Below are 24,278 nucleotides of genomic sequence, written 5' to 3'. Positions count from 1 at the left end.
TATATAGAGATGTATAAATATAATGGTATATATTGTATATAAGATTATAAATACAATAATAATTACATAAGTATTCAAATATACTAATTACTTAGATTATAGAACTACCACAAAATATCATGTGAATTGTTTTAAATATCCCTATTCTACTCCAAAAATCAGTTTCCTAATATTATTGATCACCCAATATCATTATATTTATATAGAAAAAAGTCAACATTGTAATTATCAAATATTCAGAATATAATAAATATCATTATTTTAAAAAAATCTTCTTTTAAGGCAGATTTTATGGGATGTATATTACTATATATTGGAGATCCATATATTTGTGATGAATGTGAAGTAATTATGTTATCATGTGACATGCTTTGATTTATTGCCTACTTGATCATAGGATTAAATTAAATCGAAGTTATTAATATCAATATTAGACATGTAATATTCGACATTCATTCAAGAAAAAATTTAGAAAAATAAAGATGACAGTTAAATTCCTTTTTTATAACTATAGATCTCCTGACATTATAACAATTGATTCCTAAATATTGACAAGATAAAATAAAATATAAATAGTATAATTTACATATCATATCGTACAATTAAGTACTGCAGTGTTAGTCATTTTTATTGTTAGCTTATATTTAAGGTAAATTGTATTCTTCTATATATTAAAACATATTTATCGAAATTATCAATCACGAATTCAAAATCTATCGAAATTGATGACTATGAACGCCAACTGTTATTAGTTATTATTATTTTTCCCACCTGGAATCCTTTAAATTATTATCTACTCAACTAACTAGATATGTTTTAATATTTAAATAGTGATAGTTCAGATTTAAAAAATAAAATAATTGATAATTAAAATTTAATAAATCTTTTAAAAAATAAAAATATTTCCGCGACGTTCTTTTTTTATCATTACTTAATTAATTAAGGAATTAAACAAAGTTATAGGAAAATCATGACTAAAAATAAGATATGCTTATTAATTAATTTCAACCATATATTATAAAACAAAAATTAAGAACTTCTAGCAATTCCATGGTCCTCATGTTGTACTTTCCCATATATTCAAACTAATCGAAATTTGAGATCTGCTTAAAATAAAGAAATCTCAATTTATATATATATATATAATATAACTTAAAAAATATATTTGTTTTAAATCTATATAAAGATTAAAAAATTCGAAACTAAAATCTCTACTCTATTTAAAGCAGAAAAATCTCAATCACCTCACCGCACTATCTTCAAAAACTAGATGGAAACCTCCAATAACACACAACAAAAATATGACAAATTTAGTGAATTACTAAACTACCCCAAATATTCATCCACTTACATAATTCCTTAGAAAAAAATCCCAAAAAATCAAATTTCATTTTCCCTTTAATAGACCTTCAAAACAACAAAGAAATAGTGAAACAAATTCAAGAAGCATCAGAGACATGGGTTTTTTTTCCAAGTGATCAATCATGGTATTCCGATTTCCGTCCTAGACGAAATGTTACGTGGGACACGACGTTTTCACGAGCAAGATATCGACGTTAAAAAATCATACTATAGTCGAGATGTTACAAGAAAGGTCATGTACAATTGTAAATATTGAGTTGTTTAGTGAGAAATCTTTTGCAGCAGATTGGAGAGACTCACTTTACTCTGTCATGGCTCCTAATCCAGCTAAGCCTGAGGAATTACCTGAGACATGCGGGTAATATCGTTTGTCTGAATATCTTTTTTATTGTTATAACGAGATAATATTGTTATAGAGGCTATATAATTTTTATATACATGTGAAAGTTGTTTCGAAAGAAACTTAGGCTCATGTTATAATAGTGAATTTCTTCTTCTTTTTTTTTAATTTATAATCGTGGTGTTTGAGTCAGTTTTTGTACATCTTGATTAATTTTACGAAATGTCTGTCACCTTCCAAAGAAAATTAGGTTGTTATATAGCCATGATGTTTGATCTAGTTTTCGCACACCTCGACTAATTTCACACGATATATACGTGTCGCTTCTCACCATCAATATGTATTTTATTAATTGTTATAGCGCGATATTGTTATATAGACTCACAACAACGAGAATAATTTTTAGTGACAATAAAATATATATGTACATTAACAAGGAGTGCAAACACCTTTACCGCATTAGTTAATTGTCATTGAATTCAATATCGCTATAGGTTTTAGAGACATTTATAATGAATGTTAAACTGTTAATTACCACTAAAAAACATATTTAATAGCAATTATTGTTGTTAATTAATTGTTAGTAAAGATCATCTTTTATGTCAGTAGCTATATAATTAATTAATATACATATAAAAGTCGGTCCAGAAGAAAATTACACCATTATAGTGAAATGTTTTTTCTAAAAAAGTTATGGTGTCCACATCATCTTTCGCATACTTCGACTAAATTTGTATAAAACTCCACAAACAGATACACACGTCCTACGTAATATCCTACATAATATTTTATATCATATGTGGTGTTTTACGTTTATTATGTTACCAAATGCATGACAGATCCTCAAAAATAGTACATCTTAATTCTGAGAATCCAATATAGGTGCGATCATTTTTTTGAGAGTCATCCAAACAATATAACTTACATGACACTTCTTTAATTGAGGGTGTGTTCCCATTAGGTTTTTGTTTGAACATAGAATGTTTTATACATTGAACTGTCTTATTTTTATATGCGTTATTCAATTTTTATTTTATTATGTTAAACTTATAATACTATTTTTTGAAATGGAAAAAATGATCTTTATTTATCATGGATAATTAAAGTGGTGTCACACAAATAATGTAAGGTGAATTGTTTGACATGACTATATATATGTTTCTAACTGATTATTATTAAACTTTTATATGAAATTAAAATAGTATTTTTAAATTTGTTTGAACAAAAAAATAATAAATAAATTGTGATTTATCTCTTAAGGAAATAATGTTACATTTGTACTTTGCAATTAGTATAAGGAGTAAGGTATATTTGTTGAAACTTTTTATTTAGTCTGATAATTTTATTTGTTGACTTTAGGTCTCTTTCCATTTTTTTTTCTTTTTCTTTTTGTGGTTATTATATTTTCTTCCACAATTTATAGCTTTTGTTCAAAAAAGCAAACATTTAAAATAAAAATAAAAAAAGGAAGAAAAAAAAATACTGGATTAAATTAGACTTTTATGTATTATTCCAATCGGAAACAGGTAAATTGATAATAAGAGACGGAGGACTAGTATCTCACTTCGTAGAACCAGACACATAAACAGATGGTCTAGTAAGATAATGAGCAACCTGATTAGCTGATTTCTTAACAGCCGACAAAGAGAGAAAAGATAACCCTTGGTAAGAGTTTTACAATAAAAAATTAAAGAATCAAAATAAAAGTGATTCACTAAGTTTTCTTCTACACCTTGTTTCACGAGTAGAGTATCAGTTTTCTCAACCAACCTCGTTCTAATGAACCGTTCCTTTAGCCAACTAAGAGTCTCAAACACCCCTATGCTCTTGGCCAACAACGGGCTAGCCACATAGCTAAGAAATAAAGTTTTTCCAACAATAAATTGATCCAAGTAATCATGTTACGTCATGTCAATCCCCATCAATCTGATATTAATGTTACATTTAATTATGTCATAATTAACAAATCCTTTAAAATATCAGTTAAGCTATTGATACACATACAAAACACGTACACTAAAATTAATATTATTAAAAACAAGAATTTTTGACTAGGAACATATATACTTGATGTCCAAGTACCACCAAACCCATGGTCCCTCATATATTATATTATATGCTTATTTTTTAAATAAAAAGGACCATGCTTGGTCTCCAAGAAAAATTGTCACTATATTATGTTGATACTAAAATAAAATCTAAATCATCTCTATCATTACAAAAATTTGTGTTTCTTATCTTTTTATTACCTTTTTCAGACATCTTTAATTGAAATACTTGTTTGTTTCTCTCTTAAGGATCGGTTCGAAAGTTCAAATTCGAGTTCTCTGTGATCTCAACCAACAGATTCATTTGGTTTTGCTCTTTCTAAAGGGTATTAAAAAGCAGAGAGATTTCAATCATTTCACTACGTCGTACTAATGGCAACCTCCAACACACAACAAAACTATGACAAAACTAGTGAACTAAAAGCCTTTGATGACACAAAAGCAGGTGTCAAAGGACTTATTGATAGTGGAATTACTAAAGTACCTCAAATATTCATTCATCCAGAGGCCTTAGAAAATAAAACCACAAATCCCAAAAATACACATTTCATTTTCCCTTTAATAGACCTCCAAAACATCAACATTAACAACAAAGAAATAGTGAAACAAATCCAAGAAGCATCAGAGACATGGGGTTTCTTTCAAGTTATCAATCATGGTATTCCCGTCCCCGTCCTAGACGAAATGTTGCGTGGGGCACGGCGTTTTCACGATCAAGATATCGACGTTAAAAAGCCATACTATAGTCGAGATATTGCAAGGAAAGTAATGTACAATTGCAATTTTGATCTATTTAGTGAGAAGTCTCTTGCAGCAAATTGGAGAGACTCACTTTACTCTGTCATGGCTCCTAATCCTGCTACTCCCGAGGAAATCCCCGAGACATGCAGGTATTTTTTCTATGAAATTTAACTTATATATACAGACCATCAAAAAAATATATTATACTATTAGGTACCATGAATGTTACTAATATACCTTTTTCTTGAAAAAAAAACCCAAAACATTGACCATAATGATAAATTAAAAAATAAGTCAATCATTAGTACTTTAGTGCTTTTATTTAACAACCATTACCTTCTCATAACAAGTCTAATATGTCATGTCAACTATATAATAGAATAATAACATGTTTACATTAATAATAATGTATACAATGAAATTTTTTTATAATAATATTTCATTCATGTTATGGTGTTACATTATATTATACATTTTCTTGATATAATTTCACTATACCAGTCAAATAACATCTAGACAAATGACGTGTTTATAAAGAGATTTGATCGTACAACTTCAAATTTAACAACTACCTTTTCATTGTTGTAGGGAAATTACAATTGAGTACTCCAATTATGTGATGAATTTGGGATACACATTGCTTGAATTATTTTCAGAAGGACTTGGTTTAAAACCAAACCATCTCAAAGAAATGGGATGTGCTGAGGGACTAGGCATTTTGTGCAATTACTATCCTAAATGTCCACAACCAGAAATTGCAATTGGCACAAGTAGACATGCTGATAATGATTTTTTCACAGTGCTTTTGCAAGATGATATTGGTGGACTTCAAGTTCTTCACAAGAATCAATGGGTTGATGTTCCTCCTACTCATGGAGCTTTAGTTGTCAATATTGGTGACATTCTTCAGGTAAAGTGTTCTTTTTACTCGTATTGGATCTTTACACGAATAGCCAGATAGATATAATGTATACTTTTTCTAGTCAGTATACGTAAAGTATACACTCATTATACATGGTTATACACATATCATATATAGATTATACATAAATACACCCTTCAACTTAACCTCATTTTATATTTATGCCCTCCAACTTTGAGTGTGCAGAAGTAAGCACTTAAACTTGTATAAAGTTGAACAAATAGACACACGAGTCCTACGTGTCACAATACACGCGGAACACCACGTAAGACACAAATTTTCATGTTGGATGCCATGTAGGACGTTTTGTGTCTATTTTGTCCAGTTTTATACAAGTTTAAGTCTACTTGTGCACTCCCAAAGTTGAGGGGCATAAATGTGAAATGAGGCTTTAAAGAACATATTTATGTATTATGCCTATATATTATATATCGGCCGACTATTTTTAGTTAAATAGTTGGGTGGACGACTATCTAGGATAACTTATTTAGCATTTTCTCGACGTTATCAAATGTTGTTTGACCTATAGACTTAATTATGCTATTTTTTCCATAGTAATTTCAGTATAATGAACCAAAAATTGAATGATCATCGATGAAATTTTTAGAATTGATATAAATATCTTTTTTTAATGAGTTTAATTTAATAAGTTATTATAAACTTATAATATTTTGTTCGATTTTTGACTTTTCAGCTTATATCGAACGACAAATATAAGAGCATAGTACACAGAGTATTGGCAAATAAAATTGGTCCAAGAATATCAATAGCAAGTTTCTTCAGCACAGGGCCATTTGCAACTTCTAGAATTTATGGACCAATTGAGGAGTTATTATCAAAAGATAATCCTCCAAAGTATAGATCAACAACAATGAAGGACTTCTTTGAATATTCAAACAAAAAAGGACTTGATGGCAATTCTAATTTGTCTCACTACAAAATAATATGAATTTTGATATGTTGAAGTAAAAATAATTTTTTTTTTGTTTAACCAAAAAAAAATTTATCTACCTTAAGATTAAAAAGATGTTGCATTTGTACTTTTGTATTTGTTTTTGTTTGATATAAGAAATAAGAATAATAATTCTGAATGAATGTGAATTATTTATTACGTGTTTACTGTAATTTTATAATTTTGATATTATTTTATATCATATTCAATGTATGATAACAATGAGAGAAATAAAAAAAGCAATATTAAAGTTTTTCGAAAATTACTTATTTATATTATTATTACTTTCTTCTAAACACGCTTTGAACGGATTATATTTTCTTTCTATTAATTAATGAGTGAAATACTACTAAGAAAATATCCCAAGAGGCAATCTCATGGTCCCTCTACAATTATAGAGAAAACTCCAAATGTCACTTTTTAAAATTTATTCTAATTTCTTTTAATAAAATAACTTCACTTAGCTTAAACAAAATAAACTTTAAACATTTATCATAGAAAATATAGCTAACTTTAGTTATATGGATATTTAAATTCGTAAAAAAAAATAAAATTGAACAAGTAAATACAAGTTTAAATAAAAAATAGACAAACAAATAGAGACAGAGAAAATACTATATATTTATTTATATAGAAAGTACATCGACATTACAATTATCTCGTAAAGTTAAATTTGATATTTTTTCTTTATTTATAACGGTTAAAATGCACCTTTACCTAACGTTTTCTCAAGAATCAAACTCGAAATATTTATGCAATTTTTATAAACTCTATTTTAAAAAAACAATAATAATTAATTAATTATTGGAATATTCCTACTCCTTTCCTCTTCTCCACACGTAGTTTAAACCAATTCTCCTCCATAACCAAAAACTCCATAAAAGCTTATCTTTCTTCATTTTTTTTTTCAATTCTCAATTTATTCTCTCTCCGATCTAACAATCTGTTCATTCGGAATTCCCAGAAACGAATTTCGTTCGATTCTGATCAGGAGAGAGAATTTTTTCAAATTTTTTTTCGATTTTTTTGGACTATTTTTGCACTTTTTGTTCATCTGGGTTGATTTGGAATACGCATGTGTGTATTGATCAAGCTGGGTTTTTCTTCAATTTCAAATCTGTTTATAACTTGTTTTTTGATATTCATTCTTCATATTTCACCTCGGATTTTTGCGTTTTCTGATTCTGATAATTGCAGTATTAAGTCATTGATACTGAGATTGTTGTTAAGATTAAGATTATTAACCATTAATCTTAGTTAATTCCATTGATTTCGATTTTTTTTTATTGGGTTGATTGTGGATTATCGCAATTTAGCTATGGATTCTCAAAACAAGAGTAATCGTCAGGTGCAGAGAGGTTTGTTTTCGTAAAGTTTTAATTTTTGATCAATTCTCTGCAAATATAGCTTTGTCTTAACGGTTTTAACCAATTTTGACCTGTGACCCGGATACCCGGTTACTGATTACATACCCAATGTAGCTTGACAAGTCGGGTCTGAGGAGGATAGTGTTTCGGGTCAAGTATGGGGTGTAGTCCCGCTAGTGGGGTATGGGAAGGGTAGTGTGTTACAAGGCTATGAGATACAACAAAATAACATAGTGAGTGTAGTCTCGGGGTCTGAGGAGGATAGTATGTAGGCAATCTTTGTACCTACCTTTTGGACTACGCTACACAACAACAACAACTACAACATACCCTGTGTAGTCGCACAAGTAATGTCATCCGTTAGTTTGTATGATCGATTAAATTTGAATTTATTTGAGCTGAATTAAGATGTTTGATGTTTGATTTTTATGTTGTTCATATAAAATGTGTATACTGCAGCATCAGAATGGAGACATTTGGTTTATTTTATTCCTGTATTAAAAAGAGAGACTTTTAAAGTTTTCAACTTGCAAGGAATATGCTTTTTCAACTGTCAGTTATGTTACCTGTTTTCGTCCTCTATATCAGTAACATGTTATTAGTAGAATTTTTGGAACATGTCAGCAAACAGCAGTTTGGTATTATAAAGAATGCTTTGAAGTTTTTAACTTGTATAGAGTATGCTTTTAAAATGGGTTTCTGTCACTTTGACACTGCATATTTTTCATCGTTTATTTCTAACATAATAATGGGTTACTAATAGATTGTGTATGCTGGTAAGTGGTAACATATGAATTAAACTTTTTACTGGTTAGCCTCCATTTAGTAGGTGTTTTATCCCTTTTTGTTTCTAGAATAACGAGCTATCCTGCTTATTGAAGATGCCAAGTTTGCTAATTTAGTACAAATGAGTTCTTGATTATAATTAAATCTAGGGACAAGACACCCGATAAATGATAATTACAGTACTTTCATGTGTTTGGAATCAGAAGCACATGAAGAAAAATAGAGCAACCTAATAAAACCCATTAGGCCATTTTGTATTTTTTTTTTTGAGCAAGGTAAAGTTTAGGCCATCTTGTATTTAGCCTATACTAATACAAAAAAATTTCACCTTGCGATTTGGCTGTCTATATGATCACTTCAGACATGATTATGTACATTTCTGTGTAACATTATGGATGCTTATCATTTCTTTCAAGTGAAAAACTTTACTAAAGTGAGTTGTTGTTTTCTTCCTAGCTCCTTGCTTCTCAAATGTTAGACGGAGGAATGCGGCTTCACCATCTGTCATTGTAATAGGAGGTGGATTTGCAGGCCTTGCAGCTGCTCGGACACTTTATGATGCATCATTTCAGGTATGCCCTGGAAATATGTATTAGTAGAAATATGACTATCTTATAACTTTTTACTTGCTGTAATGGTGACGGTGGATATATTTCATCTAGTTGATATTTTCGTGCAGGTGGTTGTGCTAGAATCACGAGATAGAATTGGAGGCCGAGTTCACACTGATTATTCTTTTGGTTTTCCTGTTGACTTGGGTGCATCATGGTAGCGAATTTTTGCTTTTTGGAATTACACTTGTTTGTTTATTATACAGTAAACAGATGCATTTTTGCTTCCAATGGATATTGAAGTTTTAACTGGTTTAGGTTGCACGGCGTCGGCAATGAGAATCCTTTGGCACCTCTAATTGGAAAACTAGGACTGCCTCTCTATCGTACAAGTGGTGACAATTCAGTTTTGTATGACCATGATCTGGAAAGGTTAATATTCTAAGTTGTCCTTACCTATTATATGTCCACTTTCTAAAAATGCATCACATTAATGCATAAAAACCTACATATCAAGTTTATATGCTTCTGCGTGTCATTATGTGGAAATCTGGAAAAATTAGAGATTGCTAGTTCTCTGAAGTGACCTTTCTAAGCATGTAAGAAAACTAACTGGCTTGTCTTTTGATTCTCCAGTTATGGACTTTTTGACATGGAGGGTAATCAAGTTCCCCAGGACTTAGTCTCAAAGGTTGGCGAGACTTTTGAGAGCATTTTGAAGGAGGCATGTTTTCCTTTCTCTATCCACCTTAAATCTCTGTGAATCATTTTTGTGAAATATCTAATTCTTTCTGTAAGGAAAGGATCTGTATTTTATAGTATCTAGTATTTTGAACATTTTCTGACTATAAGCTGACTTGCTTTGGCTGCAGACTGATCTAATTAGGAAAGAAAACAGTGAAGACATGTCTATCAGTCGTGCTATATCAATGGTTTTTGAAAGGAGACCTGATTTAAGGTCCTACTTACTTCTGTTTTTCCAGCACATTGATCACCTCTTCCCAAATCAATTAAAGAGGAAAAAAGAGAATAATTTTTCACTAAGAGTAACTGTAAATACAGGTTGAATGGCCTTGGTCATAAGGTGTTGCAGTGGTACCTATGCAGAATGGAAGGCTGGTTTGCTGCGGATGCAGATACCATATCACTCAAGTGTTGGGACCAGGTTAATTTCCTTTTGACTCTTTTTCTTCATTGCTTACTTATTGGAGAATGGTTATATTCTTTGACTATTGTCTTCCAGAGACATTTGGACTGTTTCTAGGTCTCACCATATTATACACCTGAAAGAACAGCTTGTTCAAAAAGAGAATCTCATTCTGTCTTTCCTGTTACCAAATGGGATCTGTGTCATTTGTCTAGCATAGCTCTAATTACTAAGTAAAGATATCTTGGGAATGAGAAAAAAAAAACTCTTGACAATGAAGGACACTTGGTTACTAGCTCTGAAGAATTATGCCATCAGTTTTATGCCTTTAGCCAGTGTTATCTTTTTTCAGAAGCTTTCATTCCAGATACTCCTTCAATCCCACAAACTCGTCATGTTGGGATGTTTAAGATGTCTGGCTCATGTTTATAGTACTGTTCCATACAAGTCTCACTTCTTTCATGGATTCGAACTAAGTTAAACAGTGGTATGATGTTTCCGTTTAACACTAACTTATCAACTACTGTAGTATTTTCTTCTATTTTTACTAATACAATAAGTCAAGTTACTTCAGTAAGCTCTATGCCTAAGCAAATTATGTCACATAAAATAGGCCAAAAGACAATCTATTGATTGTTTATTTAACATTTGAGTTTTACTTGTAGCCAGTGTGAATATGTGAAGGGATTACATCAGCTCAGGGAAGTCTAGATCTCCTAATAGGCTAATACGTTTATCAAAATGATCATCTAAGATGTTCGAAGCTCTGTAAATGCCCTTGTATAAAATATGTGTGATTGTAATAATTGCTTTCCTATAAGTAAAGTGTGACAGGAAAAATATCAAATAGAGTTAGTGCAGTTTATTGACCTTGGAAATGTTGTTTGAAGTTTCTCCTTAAGATTTGTGATTGTGCTATACAGGAAGAATTGCTTCCTGGTGGGCATGGTCTTATGGTTCGGGGATATAAGCCTGTCATCAACACACTAGCAAAAGGGCTTGACATTCGCTTAGGACACAGGTAAGGAATACCTTCCTGACATCTCATCCCCCCTCCCTTCCCCCGAAACAAGGGACACTCCCTCATTTATTTTTGGAATCATTCTTCAGGGTTACAGAAATTGTTAGACGTTATAATGGTGTGAAGGTAACAGTTGAGGATGGGAGTACTTTTGTAGCCGATGCTGCCATTATTGCTGTTCCTCTTGGTGTTCTGAAATCAAATTGTATCAAGTTTGAACCTAGATTACCTGAGTGGAAAGAGGCTGCCATTAAAGAACTTGGTGTAGGAATTGAGAACAAGATTATTCTGCACTTTCAAGACGTGTTCTGGCCAAATGTTGAGTTCTTGGGAGTAGTTGCAGAAAGCTCATATGAATGTAGTTACTTTCTTAATCTTCACAAAGCTACTGGCCATCCTGTCCTTGTTTATATGCCTGCTGGGCAACTGGCCCGTGACATTGGAGAACTGTCTGATGAAGCTGCTGCTAATTTTGCATTTACTCAACTTAAGAGGATTCTTCCCAATGCAACTGCTCCTGTAATGCTACACTTCCTTTTTTTGCTTCCCTTTCTTGCTCCCATGTCTCTTGGTTCTTACTTTATTGAGTTGCTCTGGAAATTTCCTTCTCTGTTTTCATGATATTTACGATATCTAACTCTTTTTTTATCTTTTTCTCCTGGTCCTGATGCAGATTCAGTATCTTGTTTCTCACTGGGGTACAGATATAAACTCACTGGGATCATATAGTTATGATACTGTTGGGAAGCCCCATGATCTATATGAAAAGCTTAGAATACCTGTAGATAACCTATTCTTTGCTGGGGAGGCAACGAGTGCTGATTACCCCGGTTCTGTACATGGTGCATATTCAACCGGATTGCTGGCTGCCGAGGACTGCAGGATGCGTGTCCTGGAGCGACATGGAGAGTTGGATATTTTCCAGCCAGCCATGGATGAGGAAACACTTATTCCCATTTTGATATCCAGAATGTAACTCTTAGGTTTCTTTACACAGAAACATTTTAATTTAGTCGATACATGGGATTGAGCCATCACAGTTCGGCTTGCTGCTTAGCAAAGAATCGTTGAAATCACAAGGTTTCTAAATGTGTTTTCAGCATCAGCTAAAACTGGGTGGGTAGCCATTCCTGGTCGAAGATTTAGCATTTCCAGGTAAATTTAGCAGTGGAGGGCATTTTTCTTGTAAAATACAAAGCTGTGAATTGCAGCATGTGGTGATACTGGTTCATAATACCTCGGCGAATTGTTGTGTTTAAGAAAAATTATCTGAGAGATCACCTTATTTTCGCGTAATCATGAGTATTCGTTTTCTTTTTATTTTGGCAGATGCATTACTGAATCATTTCTCAACACAAACACATAGCTGTATGATTTGTTGATCTTCTAGTGTCCTTTTTAACTACCAAATACTTGCTATTCTTTTGCCCTTTTGAAGAATTTTTCATAGATAGGAAGCTAGGGAAGTACAAGGATTATGGTTAGAAGGTAGTTGAGAGTTATCTCACTTATCCTTTCGTACTAGTAGTCCTAAGTAGTTTCTTGTCGTTCGATTTCTGTAATTATCTGTTGTTTCTTGGACTTCGATTATAGTATTATTTCGTTACTCTCTTCAAGGCCTGTCTACAGGATCTTCATCTTCTCTATTTCCAGCTTCCTTCAAACGATCAGCTGCTTTCGCGACCTACAATATTCAAGTTGAGAGTTGTAAGTATGTTACAAGTAGAGGCGAATCTAGAGTACAACATATGGATTTATGGAAACTCAGTAGCTTTTGTTCAGATCCTGAGTATATATGTGAAGAGAATCACTAAATATCTATAAATGTTTTTTACTATGAGTTCTATAGGAGTTAGAGGTCTCTATTACTTCAAATCCTGAATCCACTTCTAGTATTATGTATGTCCATTTTCTTCCGTTCCATTACTCCCATAAATTTTAACATGGTTTGTTTTATATCGATCTAGGAACAATGAAATATACCCCAAACTTCCCATTGGAAGAAGAATCATTTGAAGCATGCATACTAAAGTATAGAGACGAATCTAAGATTTGTAGTCAGTGAGTTTGTTGTCTGAACTCATTGAACCCGCTCTAGATCGACCTTTTGTCTGTACTTGAATATAACTTACGACTTATAAACATAGAATGTAGAATAACTACTGAATTACCTCAGTATTCCAGTTTGTTCTGGCTGTTAAAATAAACAAGCTGACTGTTTGTAGGACAACTCCAACAATCATCCCCCACCATATTCCCTGTCAAAAAAAGAAGAAAAAAAAACACTCATTTTCTATGCATGTTGGCCTCCGACTTGTTTGAAACTGAGTCGTAGTTTTCTTTTTGTGTTTTTGATAATTATGGTGTTCAGATCAACTTGTGCTTCTAGATATCCAATCACGTTACGAGGATAGAAAAAAAAAACATACTGCTGCTTGCAAACTTGTCTTGAAGCCAAGAATACATCCAATTGGTAGACCAATACAATAGTAAGTAGCTAGATTGACATATGCCACCACAGCTTGCCATCCACTTCCAACAGCCACACCTAAACTTTGCAAGAAATTAGGTTCAAGAAAAACTTAAGAATTTCGATAAACGATTTACGTTATATACACTGACACTGTAAATATTTCGTGTAGTATATGGTCAAACTTTTCTATAACAGTCATCTTTTATAATAATATTGCAGTATAATGGCTAAGTTGAAACAAACGGCGTTGTCATGTAACTGTCATTTAAGTACTATATTCTTTTCGGTGTCAATGCATAGAACTTAAACTCTGTAGCGTAACAGTTGTACGAAAAGCCAACATGTTTAAGGACTTGTTTACCTGAGAGAATAGGCTGAATGCCATTCAACCAAACAGAAATGGCAAGTAATGGAGTCAAATGAGAAACAGCTTCAATGACTTCAGATTCACTTGTAAAGAGTTTACTTAATCCAACTCTGAATATCAGCACAATAATGCAGATAATTGTACTGAACATGATACTTGTCATGTTCACTACAATTATCGACATTTTAGCTACCCTCGGATGTCCTGCTCCAAGCTCATTACTAACTCGAACACTGCAGGTACGTGAAATTAATCAATACGTTAACAACAATGAGGAGGTCTAAGAAGGGTAGGATGTATGCAGGTAGACTGGTAGAGAGGTTGTTTCTGATAGACACAACAATCAATATGTTATGTAATGTTTACACAAATAGCTAGTCGGATTTACTGTTTACTTTTTCCTAACCGATATACACATGTATTATACATACTCCGATCGATTATCAAGAATGTAGGATGTGTGATGTATATTATACCTGGCTGCTGCTGCTAGTCCCAACATAAATTGCATATCCCAGTTCCAGTAATTCATGCTGTTATTGTCACTAAAAGTTGTGAGCATTTATGGTAACAGAGAAAGAAAGGAGTTTTTGTTTTTTTTTTGTATCTTTGTTTACATTACCAAACAGAGATGGAGTCAAGTGAGATTGTAGCATAGGGAAGTAGCCCTGATACAAGCACTAGGCCTTGGAAGTACCATATCTCCAAGCTACATTTCACAAGAAAGAAAAAAATCAAAAAAATTATTACTTGATAGTAGCAACTGACCATTGGGATTTTTTTAGTTTTTAACTAGACGGGCCGGGCTGCTGTTCGGTACTGGGACGGGCTGTGTGACACTAGACGCTCTCGGGCCTGGTCTAGTTAGGGCTGTGTGACACTAGACGGTCTCGGGCCTGGTCTAGTTAACAGATTACATATGCAAAAATGGCCAGTCCTTTGTATAGAGGGATTAAATAGGTTAATGCATGAGGTTTGTGGGGCCAGGTATGTCGAAAATGGTTAAATGGGCCGGATCGTGGGTCGACCCTGACCCTTGTTAGGTTTAGTTTAGAGGGAAGTGGGTTTTGGCAAATGCAAGTGTATATTTGTTGATGGCGGGTGACCGGGCTGGGCTTTCCATGGATCACTTAGCAGTTCCGGGCCGAATCCTGTTTGGGCCTCTTTTTAAAGGGAGTGGACATTGGTTAATGCATAAGGTGGGCCGGGCTGGTTAGGGAAAATGGGCCGGGTCAAGGGAGTTTGTAAGATATGAACCATTTACCATAACATGACAGCAGAGGCAACAGTTAGCTTGAAGTAAGGCCAAATGCTATTGAAAGCATTCATAGAGAAACCAGTCCAAGTTTCTTTGCACAGAGGACTAAAAACGACGTAAACACCTTGCGCGATGACCAACAGCCACCACGATAAGCTCTGTGCCATCGCAGCTCCGAATAAACCATATTCCAAGACATCAACCACAAGCCAAGTGATCACAACATGCACAATGAACACAGAAACCGCGATATAAGCCAAAGGGTTAACAATGTTCTGAGCCTGCAAAAACCTCTGCATTGGACAACTTATAGCTAATCCATATAGCTGAAGGATCAATCCGCGCGCGAATATCTCCCCTTGCTCAGATATGGTCTCTGATTGTCCTATTGCTTTAAGCAATGGCCCTGAAAACCAGTAAGGAAATGAGAGGATAAAAGCTGCTCCAAGGTGAAGTAAAATTGCTCTTTGGCATATCACTCCCATAACTTCATATCTTTTTGCTCCATATGCTTGGCCACAAACTGTCTCAACAGCACTTGCCATCCCCAACTGTTGTCAAGAAAAGATTTGAAATAACGAGTGCATCATCGATACTTATATGAATTCCAACACTAAAATGAAACCGTTACACTGTTAGTATATATAACTTAAATTCATACCATAACACCATAAGCAAGGCCTTGAATTCCAACACTAGCAATGGAAGCACCAGCTAACTCCAATGAACCTAAATGTCCAACAAACATAAGTGTGACAAAGCCAAGCATATAGTTAAAAATCAAGACTATAATAACAGCTCCAGAAAGAAGCCAAAGTAGCCTTGATTCCCAAGCAAACAACTTCAGATACACCTTGAAAGACACATTTCTGTGCCCCAAGAACTCTTCGATTTCGTCTGATGACATGTCTGATAACTTAACTGTTGAGTCATGTATACTAGTTAGCAATGGATGTTGGTTCTCCATTGTTATCTTTTGTCTCTTAAACAACAATGCAACCTTATATGAATTGAGAGGAACAAAATGTGAATATGTATGTACAAAATTCACTAAGGTGAACAGAACAGGTGCAACTACCAGTCTTGTTTAGCTTTGTAGATCAGTAAGAAGCTTAGGTGTGGTTTATCACTGAGTGGTGAAAAAGTTAGGTAGCAAATGAATTGTTTTGGAACGGATTTTCAAGATTTGAACTTTATGAATTCGGGATTTTGTTTTAGTGACCTCAAGTGCTAATAACTACTAAATTCAAGATTTAATATTTATACATATTTAGTGAAATTTATAACAGATAAAAGGGTCAACACCAAAGCTATTGAGTTCCGTTGAACGTATAGCTTACATTGTGGATCTGCTCCTTCGCTGGTTTTCCACCTAATTTTTAGTATTTGGCTTAGAGTTTTATGCAATACTAGTTTATTTTAGTACAAATAATTTGTCAGTATATAAAGCTTAAATCTCCCGACAATTATTTTAATCTTGTAATCTTAAACTAAAAAGTTATCAAAAAAACTAAAACGACTTTCTTAATTTAAGCGGAGTGAAAAAAAAAAGTAAGACAAACAAACTAAACGAGATATTATGCACTAACAAAATAAAGTTCACCAGTCTTAAAATTTGAGCACAACAACTTGTAAGTGATAAGTAATCAGTCTATTCTTAAATACAATAGGTAGAAAAGACATTGCTTCAGCTAGTAACACTATTTGTACAGTTGTCTCTTGAAATAGTTCCACAGGAATAACAACAATAAAACATTAAATAATTACATTGAAAATTATCTGGTTTACAAGGTTTAAATGAGATTTGACCTCATTTTTTTTTAGGTAGAAGAAATGCATGACAAAATAACATTTTGATAGAACAAGGTACAAAGAATTGCTGATACCAGCAACTACATGGTACATTTACCTTTGGGATCACTTGATTGTCTTGTTCATTAGTAGTTTATGCTGCTCAAACTCGTCAAAATTGCCATCCAACGCGGGCGCAATAACATTTTGAGAGTGTCCAAGCAACATAAATTAGTACTCAAGTGACCCCAAGGGGATCCCATTCATAATATTACACGAATGGTTCCGGTTCATGAAATCATCGCAGCCATTGCCATTGCTAGTGATCCTCTGCGTTTTGCCAGCACTTGGTAGGTCGAGGCCCTGTTTGCCCATCTGCTGCACTTCAAGTGGAGAGAGTATCTTGATGTACCAAACACTGTTCACAAACTCACTGCAGCAAGATAGATAGTAGTTTAAAATGTAATAACTAAAATGTTTAACAAATACGCAATAGCATCAACAGAGTAACTGTTCAAAAATAAATCTACATTGTCGGTGTATCTAGTAAAATAAGCATACTTGAAAATGTGTAAGTGGGAAATATGATGATATAAAACGATAAGAGTTGATATCTTCAAGTAACTGAGCAATGCAATCGGTAGTGTTTTAAGTGGAAACTACGATCAGTTTTCACTTGACCAAAAGCTGCTCATAATGTGTAAAGAGGAGCAGAAACTAATAATCGTGGAAGTTCAGAAGTGTAAACTAAAGAGGAAGCGACTACAAGTCTCTCCATTGACGAAGTTACTGGATATGTCACCAGTCTATGTAAAGGTGGTCCAATCCAAACTGTTTTTCATAGGCTGTATGAAACATCAGAAGACTATCCCAAGAACCTCACATATCGAACTATTGGGCAAGGACAATAGTTTGACTGAAGTGGAATCTACACAGAACCACCCTGCCCCTCTCCAACGCACCCAAAAAATGTTAGTGGTGGGAGCAAGCCTGCCACAAAAAACAAGTGGTTGGGTACTTACTGCCAGGGGTCATCACCAAGGAGGAGAACATCATTCTCACGGTCAACGAATACAAGCTGCCAGCCTGATCTCTCAGGATCCTCCAACAGGCCTTCAAGGCCAAACATGCGAGCAAGCTCACTTCGCAGCTCATTATAGCTGCTAAATTTGGAGATATCCAGTGATCGTCCAAAGGACTCTGATTTGTAAACCTGCCAGAACCAATAAACATGAATCAAGACATTATTGGCAAATATTCCCAACTTTTAGACAATTTTTTTAATATAAAAAGATGTGCCATAAAATCATCAGTAATAAAAGATCCCATATTTTTTCCGGCAAATTTACACTCACCTTAACAAAGGTTTCTGTAAGTGAGTTTGCTTGATCCACATTTTCTGAGGACTGCAAGACACCTGATTCATCTACACAACTTGATGTCGTCATGTCTGAATTAACGGGATACTCGCTACCCACTGTACTTGTGAAGGTAGAGGTAGCATAAGGCACAGGTAAAGATCCATTCTCCGGACTGTTACCCTTCAGGTTTGACATACCATTAACTCCAAATAGCGCATTGTTTTGGCTAACTGCTACAGATTGATAATCCAAAACTTGTCTGCCAGGATTTGGTGAAAACAAAGTGGAAAAATCTGAGACCTTAGTATTAGGCACCGTCAAAACTTCAGCCTGTGTCACCATGTATGGAGCTTGTGAAGGGATCTGAGATTCTAGAGCAATTCGCTTTGATGATGAGGAAGGAGACACTAGAGAGTTGGTCTCAGGCATGTTCAGGGAAGTGGATGCTCCATTACGGGAAAATGAGCTCAGGAGACTTTGCATGGTGGAACTGTTGTTAGATGTATTAATATGATTACCAACTAAATCAGAAAATGTTTGTTGAGACCCCGTTGAACCTAGGACCTGTAAATGAGAAAGCTGTGACTGAGTAGCTGAACACAATTGAGCCTTGGTTTGCTGCTGATCTTGACGCTGTACTTGATGGGGTTCCTGAAGCTGTTGATCATGATACAATTGCTGGCGCTGCAACTGTTGCTGCTGAGTATTATAAGATTGGTGACACTGCAATTGCTGCTGCAGCATCTGTGCCTGAGATATTAGTTGGTTCTCCGGGAGGCCTTGGAGGAAAGTATGTTGCAAATTGGATGGATGCAAAAGCTGGCTCTGAATCGAAGATGCTGAAGTACTAGGGATATGTTGGAACTGCATAAGTGGCTGATTTGCAAGCTTAGAAGAATCTAATGCTGCCATTGCTTGCAAAATGTCAGGCTGCAAACCTAGCATAGAAGCATCGAACCTTGGCTGCATGAATGGAGTAACACCAAATCCCTGGAAATTAAGTGATTGTATCCCCTGATCACCCATGCCACCATGCAGCCATGGAAGTTGAGAATTCATAGTCATATCACCATTTGATAGACCTAAATGGATGAGAAGATAGTGAAGAGTTAAAATTACAAATGAATCAAATTGATGATTACAGATATCCCCGGTAAAAACAGCAAAAATATATCAGACCAGGAAATGAAGGTAGTGCAGGTGGCCATGGCCGCTTCAACCTAAGGGAGAAAGGAGATGGATACATTGGAAATGTTGTCAGAGGTTCAATTTCCCACAGTGAAACTCTAGGCTGCCTCTCCCCTGCAGTTGATTCATCCCATCCAACCTGCATATTAAGAGGATCGAAGATGAATTCTAGACCAAAATGGACATCATGCACATGAGAAATCCTTAAGTATTAAAAGGATTTAAGCAGCCATAGTTTCAATGTATTATTTAGTACTAAATGACCACCTGCTATGAACTAACCTTTACAGACTGCCAATGAGAATTTGGCCAACGAACAGGATCTAGATCACCGATGCCAGTAATTGTGCCCATATACCTGAGACCAAAGATATTCACATGATTAAACTATTTGTATCAATTAGAGAGAAAAAGGGGATGACAAACAGAAAAGAGAGTTATCTTCTTCTCTTGTGAAATTATCACGAACTGTGGCAAAAATAGAAGGCAGAAAAACTGAGTATAAACAACTCTAATTCTTTCCTTTTCTGATAAAGAACATAAACAACTCTGGAATTCGGATCATCCTAGATTGAAACTAATTTAACATAGCATTTCCATTTCTTTCAAACAGGATTAGTAACCACAACGTTTTTTGAAGAGGAGAAATTTAGACAGCAGCTCCCTCCAAAATTACAATCTCCTACTCTCCTAATATTTCCCTTATTTAAACAAGAACATTTTTAGACGAAATTGGCTATAATTTTCAAAGATGCCTTGAAATACTTTCACACCAAACACTATTGAGAAATTGGTACTAGCCCCTGGCCCACCCCCTCCCATTTCAATATAATGTCCCTCCTTATCAATAAAAGATTTGATTCTCCAACTGACCTTGTAATTTTGGAATGCTTGCAAAAAAATTCTAGGAGATTATACCTACCTACGGATGCTTGATTCTTCTGTTTCAAATAGCATTCGGAACCTCATGCCAACAGAAACTCGCGTATGATACACTGCTTTAGCATACTTGGCGAGAGGTATGACAAACTCTGATGGACAAGCCCTGAAATTGCAAAGATAAAATGTCAATGTGAACTTAAGTCCATTAGTAAACTAGAAATGCAGCCTTTACCTTGGATTGAAAAATATTGTAAACCGGCTATTTGTTGCAGCTGCATGAGCTGCAGCAGCAAGAAGACCAATGTGCATGCTATCACTTGACAATACCGAGGAAGGTAAAACAGTTTGCGGACGATTGGCACGTCGTATCCCCAAAAGTAATTGATTATTTTCATTCCTGATGGGAGATGACAGAATTTAGCCAGATTAAATTACAATAATAACAATATATCCAGTGTAATTCCACAAGTGGGGTCTGCACAAACTTTACCCCTATATTGTGAAGGTAGAAAAAATTGAGAGGGTGAAACAAGAGAGTTTATTGATTGCAAAATGAAGCAAGAAGTACATCAGCACCCATCACCCAATATAGACAGCATGCTGATAGGTAAAAATTGTTAAACAGTCCTAAGCTTCATGAACTTAAAATATTATACTTGGCTGTAAAATATCCGAGCAGTAAATATTTAACTTTCTCAAGTATACAACACAAACGTGGAGATTTCAAATGTTTGTGCATTATATCAGAGAAGGAAAGACCATAGGCAAATGTAACAGACCCCACAGAACCACCTACTCAATGTGCACCTTTTCAGGAAAGACAAATAATAACAAGTTTATTCCATCGGCAGCCTCATTGGATATACAAGACGAAAAACAGAACAGTCACTATTATATCCGCAGCTCAGATAAATACAATTTATGAACATGACACATCAACTGTGAGTCTTAAATGGTTTACAGAAACTTCTAAAGAAACTGGAATAGCTAGGATAATATTTATCTACCAGATAAAGATAACTGAGTCGCCTGCAACAAGTCTCTTCGCACTTACAAACACACTCCATCCTGTCGTCAGGAGATGCCTCTTTGGTTGGCCTAAGTACGAGGAATTACATCATTAGTGTCCAATTTCATAAATCATAGCACTGCAATCAGAAGTTGTCAACACTAGAATCCAGAACCTCTTGCCTAACAATAAAAGGATAATAACTAGGAAAAAAATCAGATTGCATCCATAATGAATCCATGTCAGAGGAAAGAGACAACAGAACCCAAGTCAAAACAATCATACATTACTGCACTAGGTTCTTCATATAATTTAAGAGATAAACATAAATTCTCAATATGCAACTTTTTCTTTGTGTCATTTTCAGTGCTTTAGAAGCTAAATGAAAAGGGTGAAGCTTCTTGGTTCTAAAAAATAAAAGGTAAACAGAGTTTTAACCACCAGTACAACGTATTATATAGTCACTAGCTCACTCTGCAGAAGGTCTATTCGGCCAGGGAACTGAGTCACTCATCCATTGGTAACATAAGGCATTCAGAATTAGTTTTTAGAAAGAATCAGAGGTCAGTAAGTATATTGGTTGCATCATAAACTTCCCTCCACAATGTAGTAAATTCAAACTTCATACAATAATGCAGGTATATAAAATCCCTAAGAACTTCCAAGATAGTCAATTTAAATCAAGGTACCAACCACCATGACAACATTGTAACAAAGCCTTCCACTGTAATACTACTCTATCAACTCGCTGAAAAGAAACTCACCGCGAAATATATGCCGGAACTTCCATTCATTTCCATGAAGATCTTTACCAATCAACTCTTGCACAGGAGGCTGTTGCGAGTAATCCTACAAAAGAAAGATAAAACTTAAGTTAGTCAAACACCCACAAGCAGGATAACTAAAAACCAAAGCTCATGAAACACCTCAAGTAAAAAGAAAAAGGGAAAAAATGCTGATGAGTGCAGCTGATGGGACCTACAAGAGGAGGGAAAACTTTTTCTGCAGCACGTCGAGGGACAGAGAATCCACCATGGGTACTGGTATCGCTTGCAGTCAATGTTTTGCAGAAATAGTTACTTGGTTGTTTACTTAGGGTCCCAAGTTCAGCTGGTAGAAGGCACACATCTTTTTGCTCTTGCTATGGAGAAATAGTCAATCAGCACTTAAAAATAATTTCAAAACAAAACGAATGAATTGATAAATGTAACATACTGGAGTTAGTGGCTGCAGAGTCATTTGAGCATATACTTCATCAGTCTCAACATCTGCCTGTAATTTAGAAATTCTTCAATCTCTACCCACCGATAACACTCCAAAACATACGATTGTCACAACAAAGAGAATGAATAGGGTCAAACTTACATCCATGGTCACATTGTGTAGCTGACAAATAAGTTGAGGTGGTAACCCAGGATAGCTAGGGATATGACCATTTATTTCCTTGTTTGTGGATGCTGCAACCTGTAAGACTTTCATAAAGATTAAAGGTGCCAACCACTAGTCTACAAGCTACACAAACTAAAAAACCAGTACCAAGTATTTCAACCAACGTCATTTCACCAATAAATAAGAGAAGTTGTAGGAATCCAATGGATCATTCTATTCTTTGTTGCATCGAAAACTAGCCAAACAACATCTTAATTTCAAATAATGCACACTTATATCAAGAGCAAGATCAAATCTAGGAAACAGCTAAATGAAAGAATCTCACAAATTAATAAAACAGAACTGTATCAACAACTTAATAATGTTTTTATCCATAACATAGCTCGGCTCTGTTCGCCAAGATGAATAATGCCACTGGAATTACTTGGTTCTCCAGATTTAGAAAGAAAGATTTATGTCCTACACCTACTTCCGACACGTATAGGCATCACCCTAACAAAAATACATAAGCACAACATACCTGGAAGTGCAAACATAGTTACCCCTTCAACTACAAGCTCAAAGACCCCAGAAGGCATGACAGACAGACATCAAAATTACAAAATAGCAGCATGCCTCATGAGGCACAGGTTAAATCTTATAGGTTATTTATACCCATAGCTCACCATTAAATGAAAGGGAAAAAAAGAAGTTTAAAGTTCAAATGGAGCATCACCATGAAGAACCAGAACCTAAGAATTTACTACCAACCATGTCAAAGACCTATGCTTTAATTAACTTTATGAGTTTATGGCATAAACTAATTTCTACCGCAGGGAATCTTAGTAGATCAGTTGGTTCCATCTTCCATTCCTCTATCCCCATTTCATAAAAATATAAGTTCTACTACTAACCTGCTCACTATGCCCTTGAGGAAAATACACAACTCTGGTTCCTACATGTGGAAGAGAGACCAGTGGCCCTGCACAAGCATGCCACAGCTCTGAATTCAGGCTTTTCTTCTCCCCTGCTGCCATAATCAAACATCAAAAAATGTTCACTCCCAAGTTAAAAAATTAAAATTACTCACCATACATTACAAAAATAATACAATTCAAGCTCAATAAACAAAAAATTGACAAAAATTAACAAGGCAGAAACAAAACACACCTTCCTCAGGCTGAGAATTGAAGCCAGAAGTAGATACCTTCATTCCCTCAAATCAACAAACTCAAAAAAAAAGTTAAAAAGGAAAAGCCCCAATTATATATAAAAGAGCTAAAAGAAAGCTAAAGATGAAAACTTTAGCACTAGTCTGCCACCCCCCCACCCCACCCCACCCCC

General features: G+C 34.6%; 4 protein-coding genes across 5 annotated transcripts; 2 read left to right on the top strand and 2 right to left on the bottom strand.

The window, feature by feature from the left end:
• Positions 1-3,869: 3,869 nt before the first annotated feature.
• LOC107005706 (1-aminocyclopropane-1-carboxylate oxidase homolog) lies at positions 3,870-6,524 on the top strand. Its single transcript, XM_015204348.2, has 3 exons — positions 3,870-4,640; positions 5,080-5,401; positions 6,108-6,524. Exons 1-3 carry the CDS (start codon positions 4,123-4,125, stop codon positions 6,360-6,362), a joined length of 1,095 nt encoding a protein of 364 aa, XP_015059834.1. The 5' UTR covers positions 3,870-4,122; the 3' UTR covers positions 6,363-6,524.
• A 672-nt stretch (positions 6,525-7,196) lies between these two features.
• Positions 7,197-12,557, top strand: LOC107007559 (polyamine oxidase 2). Its single transcript, XM_015206230.2, has 10 exons — positions 7,197-7,723; positions 8,975-9,090; positions 9,198-9,286; positions 9,388-9,501; positions 9,706-9,793; positions 9,942-10,027; positions 10,132-10,234; positions 11,140-11,237; positions 11,327-11,756; positions 11,911-12,557. The coding sequence occupies exons 1-10, from the start codon at positions 7,684-7,686 to the stop codon at positions 12,211-12,213; spliced, it is 1,467 nt and encodes a 488-aa protein (XP_015061716.1). The 5' UTR covers positions 7,197-7,683; the 3' UTR covers positions 12,214-12,557.
• A 276-nt stretch (positions 12,558-12,833) lies between these two features.
• LOC107007558 (protein DETOXIFICATION 41) lies at positions 12,834-16,608 on the bottom strand. The gene is made up of 8 exons (XM_015206228.2): positions 15,997-16,608; positions 15,342-15,886; positions 14,700-14,786; positions 14,554-14,610; positions 14,072-14,310; positions 13,667-13,785; positions 13,409-13,495; positions 12,834-12,921 (listed from the first exon to the last, which is right to left on the bottom strand). The coding sequence occupies exons 1-8, from the start codon at positions 16,300-16,302 to the stop codon at positions 12,850-12,852; spliced, it is 1,512 nt and encodes a 503-aa protein (XP_015061714.1). The 5' UTR covers positions 16,303-16,608; the 3' UTR covers positions 12,834-12,849.
• Positions 16,609-16,943: 335 nt separating this feature from the next.
• LOC107007217 (auxin response factor 6-like) lies at positions 16,944-24,265 on the bottom strand. 2 transcript variants are annotated; one of them, XM_015205738.2, is made up of 14 exons: positions 24,105-24,265; positions 23,849-23,964; positions 22,932-23,030; positions 22,782-22,838; positions 22,549-22,707; positions 22,331-22,415; positions 21,565-21,655; positions 20,790-20,954; positions 20,598-20,720; positions 19,958-20,033; positions 19,667-19,814; positions 18,482-19,569; positions 18,149-18,339; positions 16,944-17,559 (listed from the first exon to the last, which is right to left on the bottom strand). In XM_015205738.2, the coding sequence occupies exons 1-14, from the start codon at positions 24,145-24,147 to the stop codon at positions 17,358-17,360; spliced, it is 2,643 nt and encodes an 880-aa protein (XP_015061224.1). In that variant the 5' UTR covers positions 24,148-24,265; the 3' UTR covers positions 16,944-17,357. The 2 variants fall into 2 exon arrangements, with proteins under 2 accessions (XP_015061224.1, XP_015061225.1); XM_015205739.2 differs by having other exon boundaries at positions 23,849-23,961.
• Positions 24,266-24,278: the final 13 nt, after the last annotated feature.

The sequence above is a fragment of the Solanum pennellii genome, chromosome 12 (genome assembly GCF_001406875.1).
Source record: "Solanum pennellii chromosome 12, SPENNV200".
Taxonomy (NCBI): Eukaryota; Viridiplantae; Streptophyta; class Magnoliopsida; order Solanales; family Solanaceae; genus Solanum; species Solanum pennellii.
Note: the sequence above shows the minus strand (reverse complement) of the source record. Positions and strands in the feature narration are given on the sequence as shown.

Coding starts and splice junctions, on each gene's coding strand:
- LOC107005706 (XM_015204348.2), top strand. CDS start 4,123: ATGGCAACCTCCAACACACAACAAAACTATGACAAAACTAGTGAACTA. Junction 4,641..5,079: donor GAAATCCCCGAGACATGCAG/GTATTTTTTCTA, acceptor TCATTGTTGTAG/GGAAATTACAATTGAGTACT. Junction 5,402..6,107: donor ATATTGGTGACATTCTTCAG/GTAAAGTGTTCT, acceptor TTGACTTTTCAG/CTTATATCGAACGACAAATA.
- LOC107007559 (XM_015206230.2), top strand. CDS start 7,684: ATGGATTCTCAAAACAAGAGTAATCGTCAGGTGCAGAGAG. Junction 9,794..9,941: donor TTGAGAGCATTTTGAAGGAG/GCATGTTTTCCT, acceptor CTTTGGCTGCAG/ACTGATCTAATTAGGAAAGA. Junction 10,235..11,139: donor CACTCAAGTGTTGGGACCAG/GTTAATTTCCTT, acceptor TGTGCTATACAG/GAAGAATTGCTTCCTGGTGG.
- LOC107007217 (XM_015205738.2), bottom strand. CDS start 24,147: ATGAAGGTATCTACTTCTGGCTTCAATTCTCAGCCTGAGGAAG. Junction 20,721..20,789: donor ACAATATTTTTCAATCCAAG/GTAAAGGCTGCA, acceptor TTGCAATTTCAG/GGCTTGTCCATCAGAGTTTG. Junction 17,560..18,148: donor CTTGGTGATGACCCCTGGCA/GTAAGTACCCAA, acceptor ATCTTGCTGCAG/TGAGTTTGTGAACAGTGTTT.
- LOC107007558 (XM_015206228.2), bottom strand. CDS start 16,302: ATGGAGAACCAACATCCATTGCTAACTAGTATACATGACTCAACAGTT. Junction 15,887..15,996: donor GCCTTGCTTATGGTGTTATG/GTATGAATTTAA, acceptor TCTTGACAACAG/TTGGGGATGGCAAGTGCTGT. Junction 13,786..14,071: donor CATTCAGCCTATTCTCTCAG/GTAAACAAGTCC, acceptor TGCAAAGTTTAG/GTGTGGCTGTTGGAAGTGGA.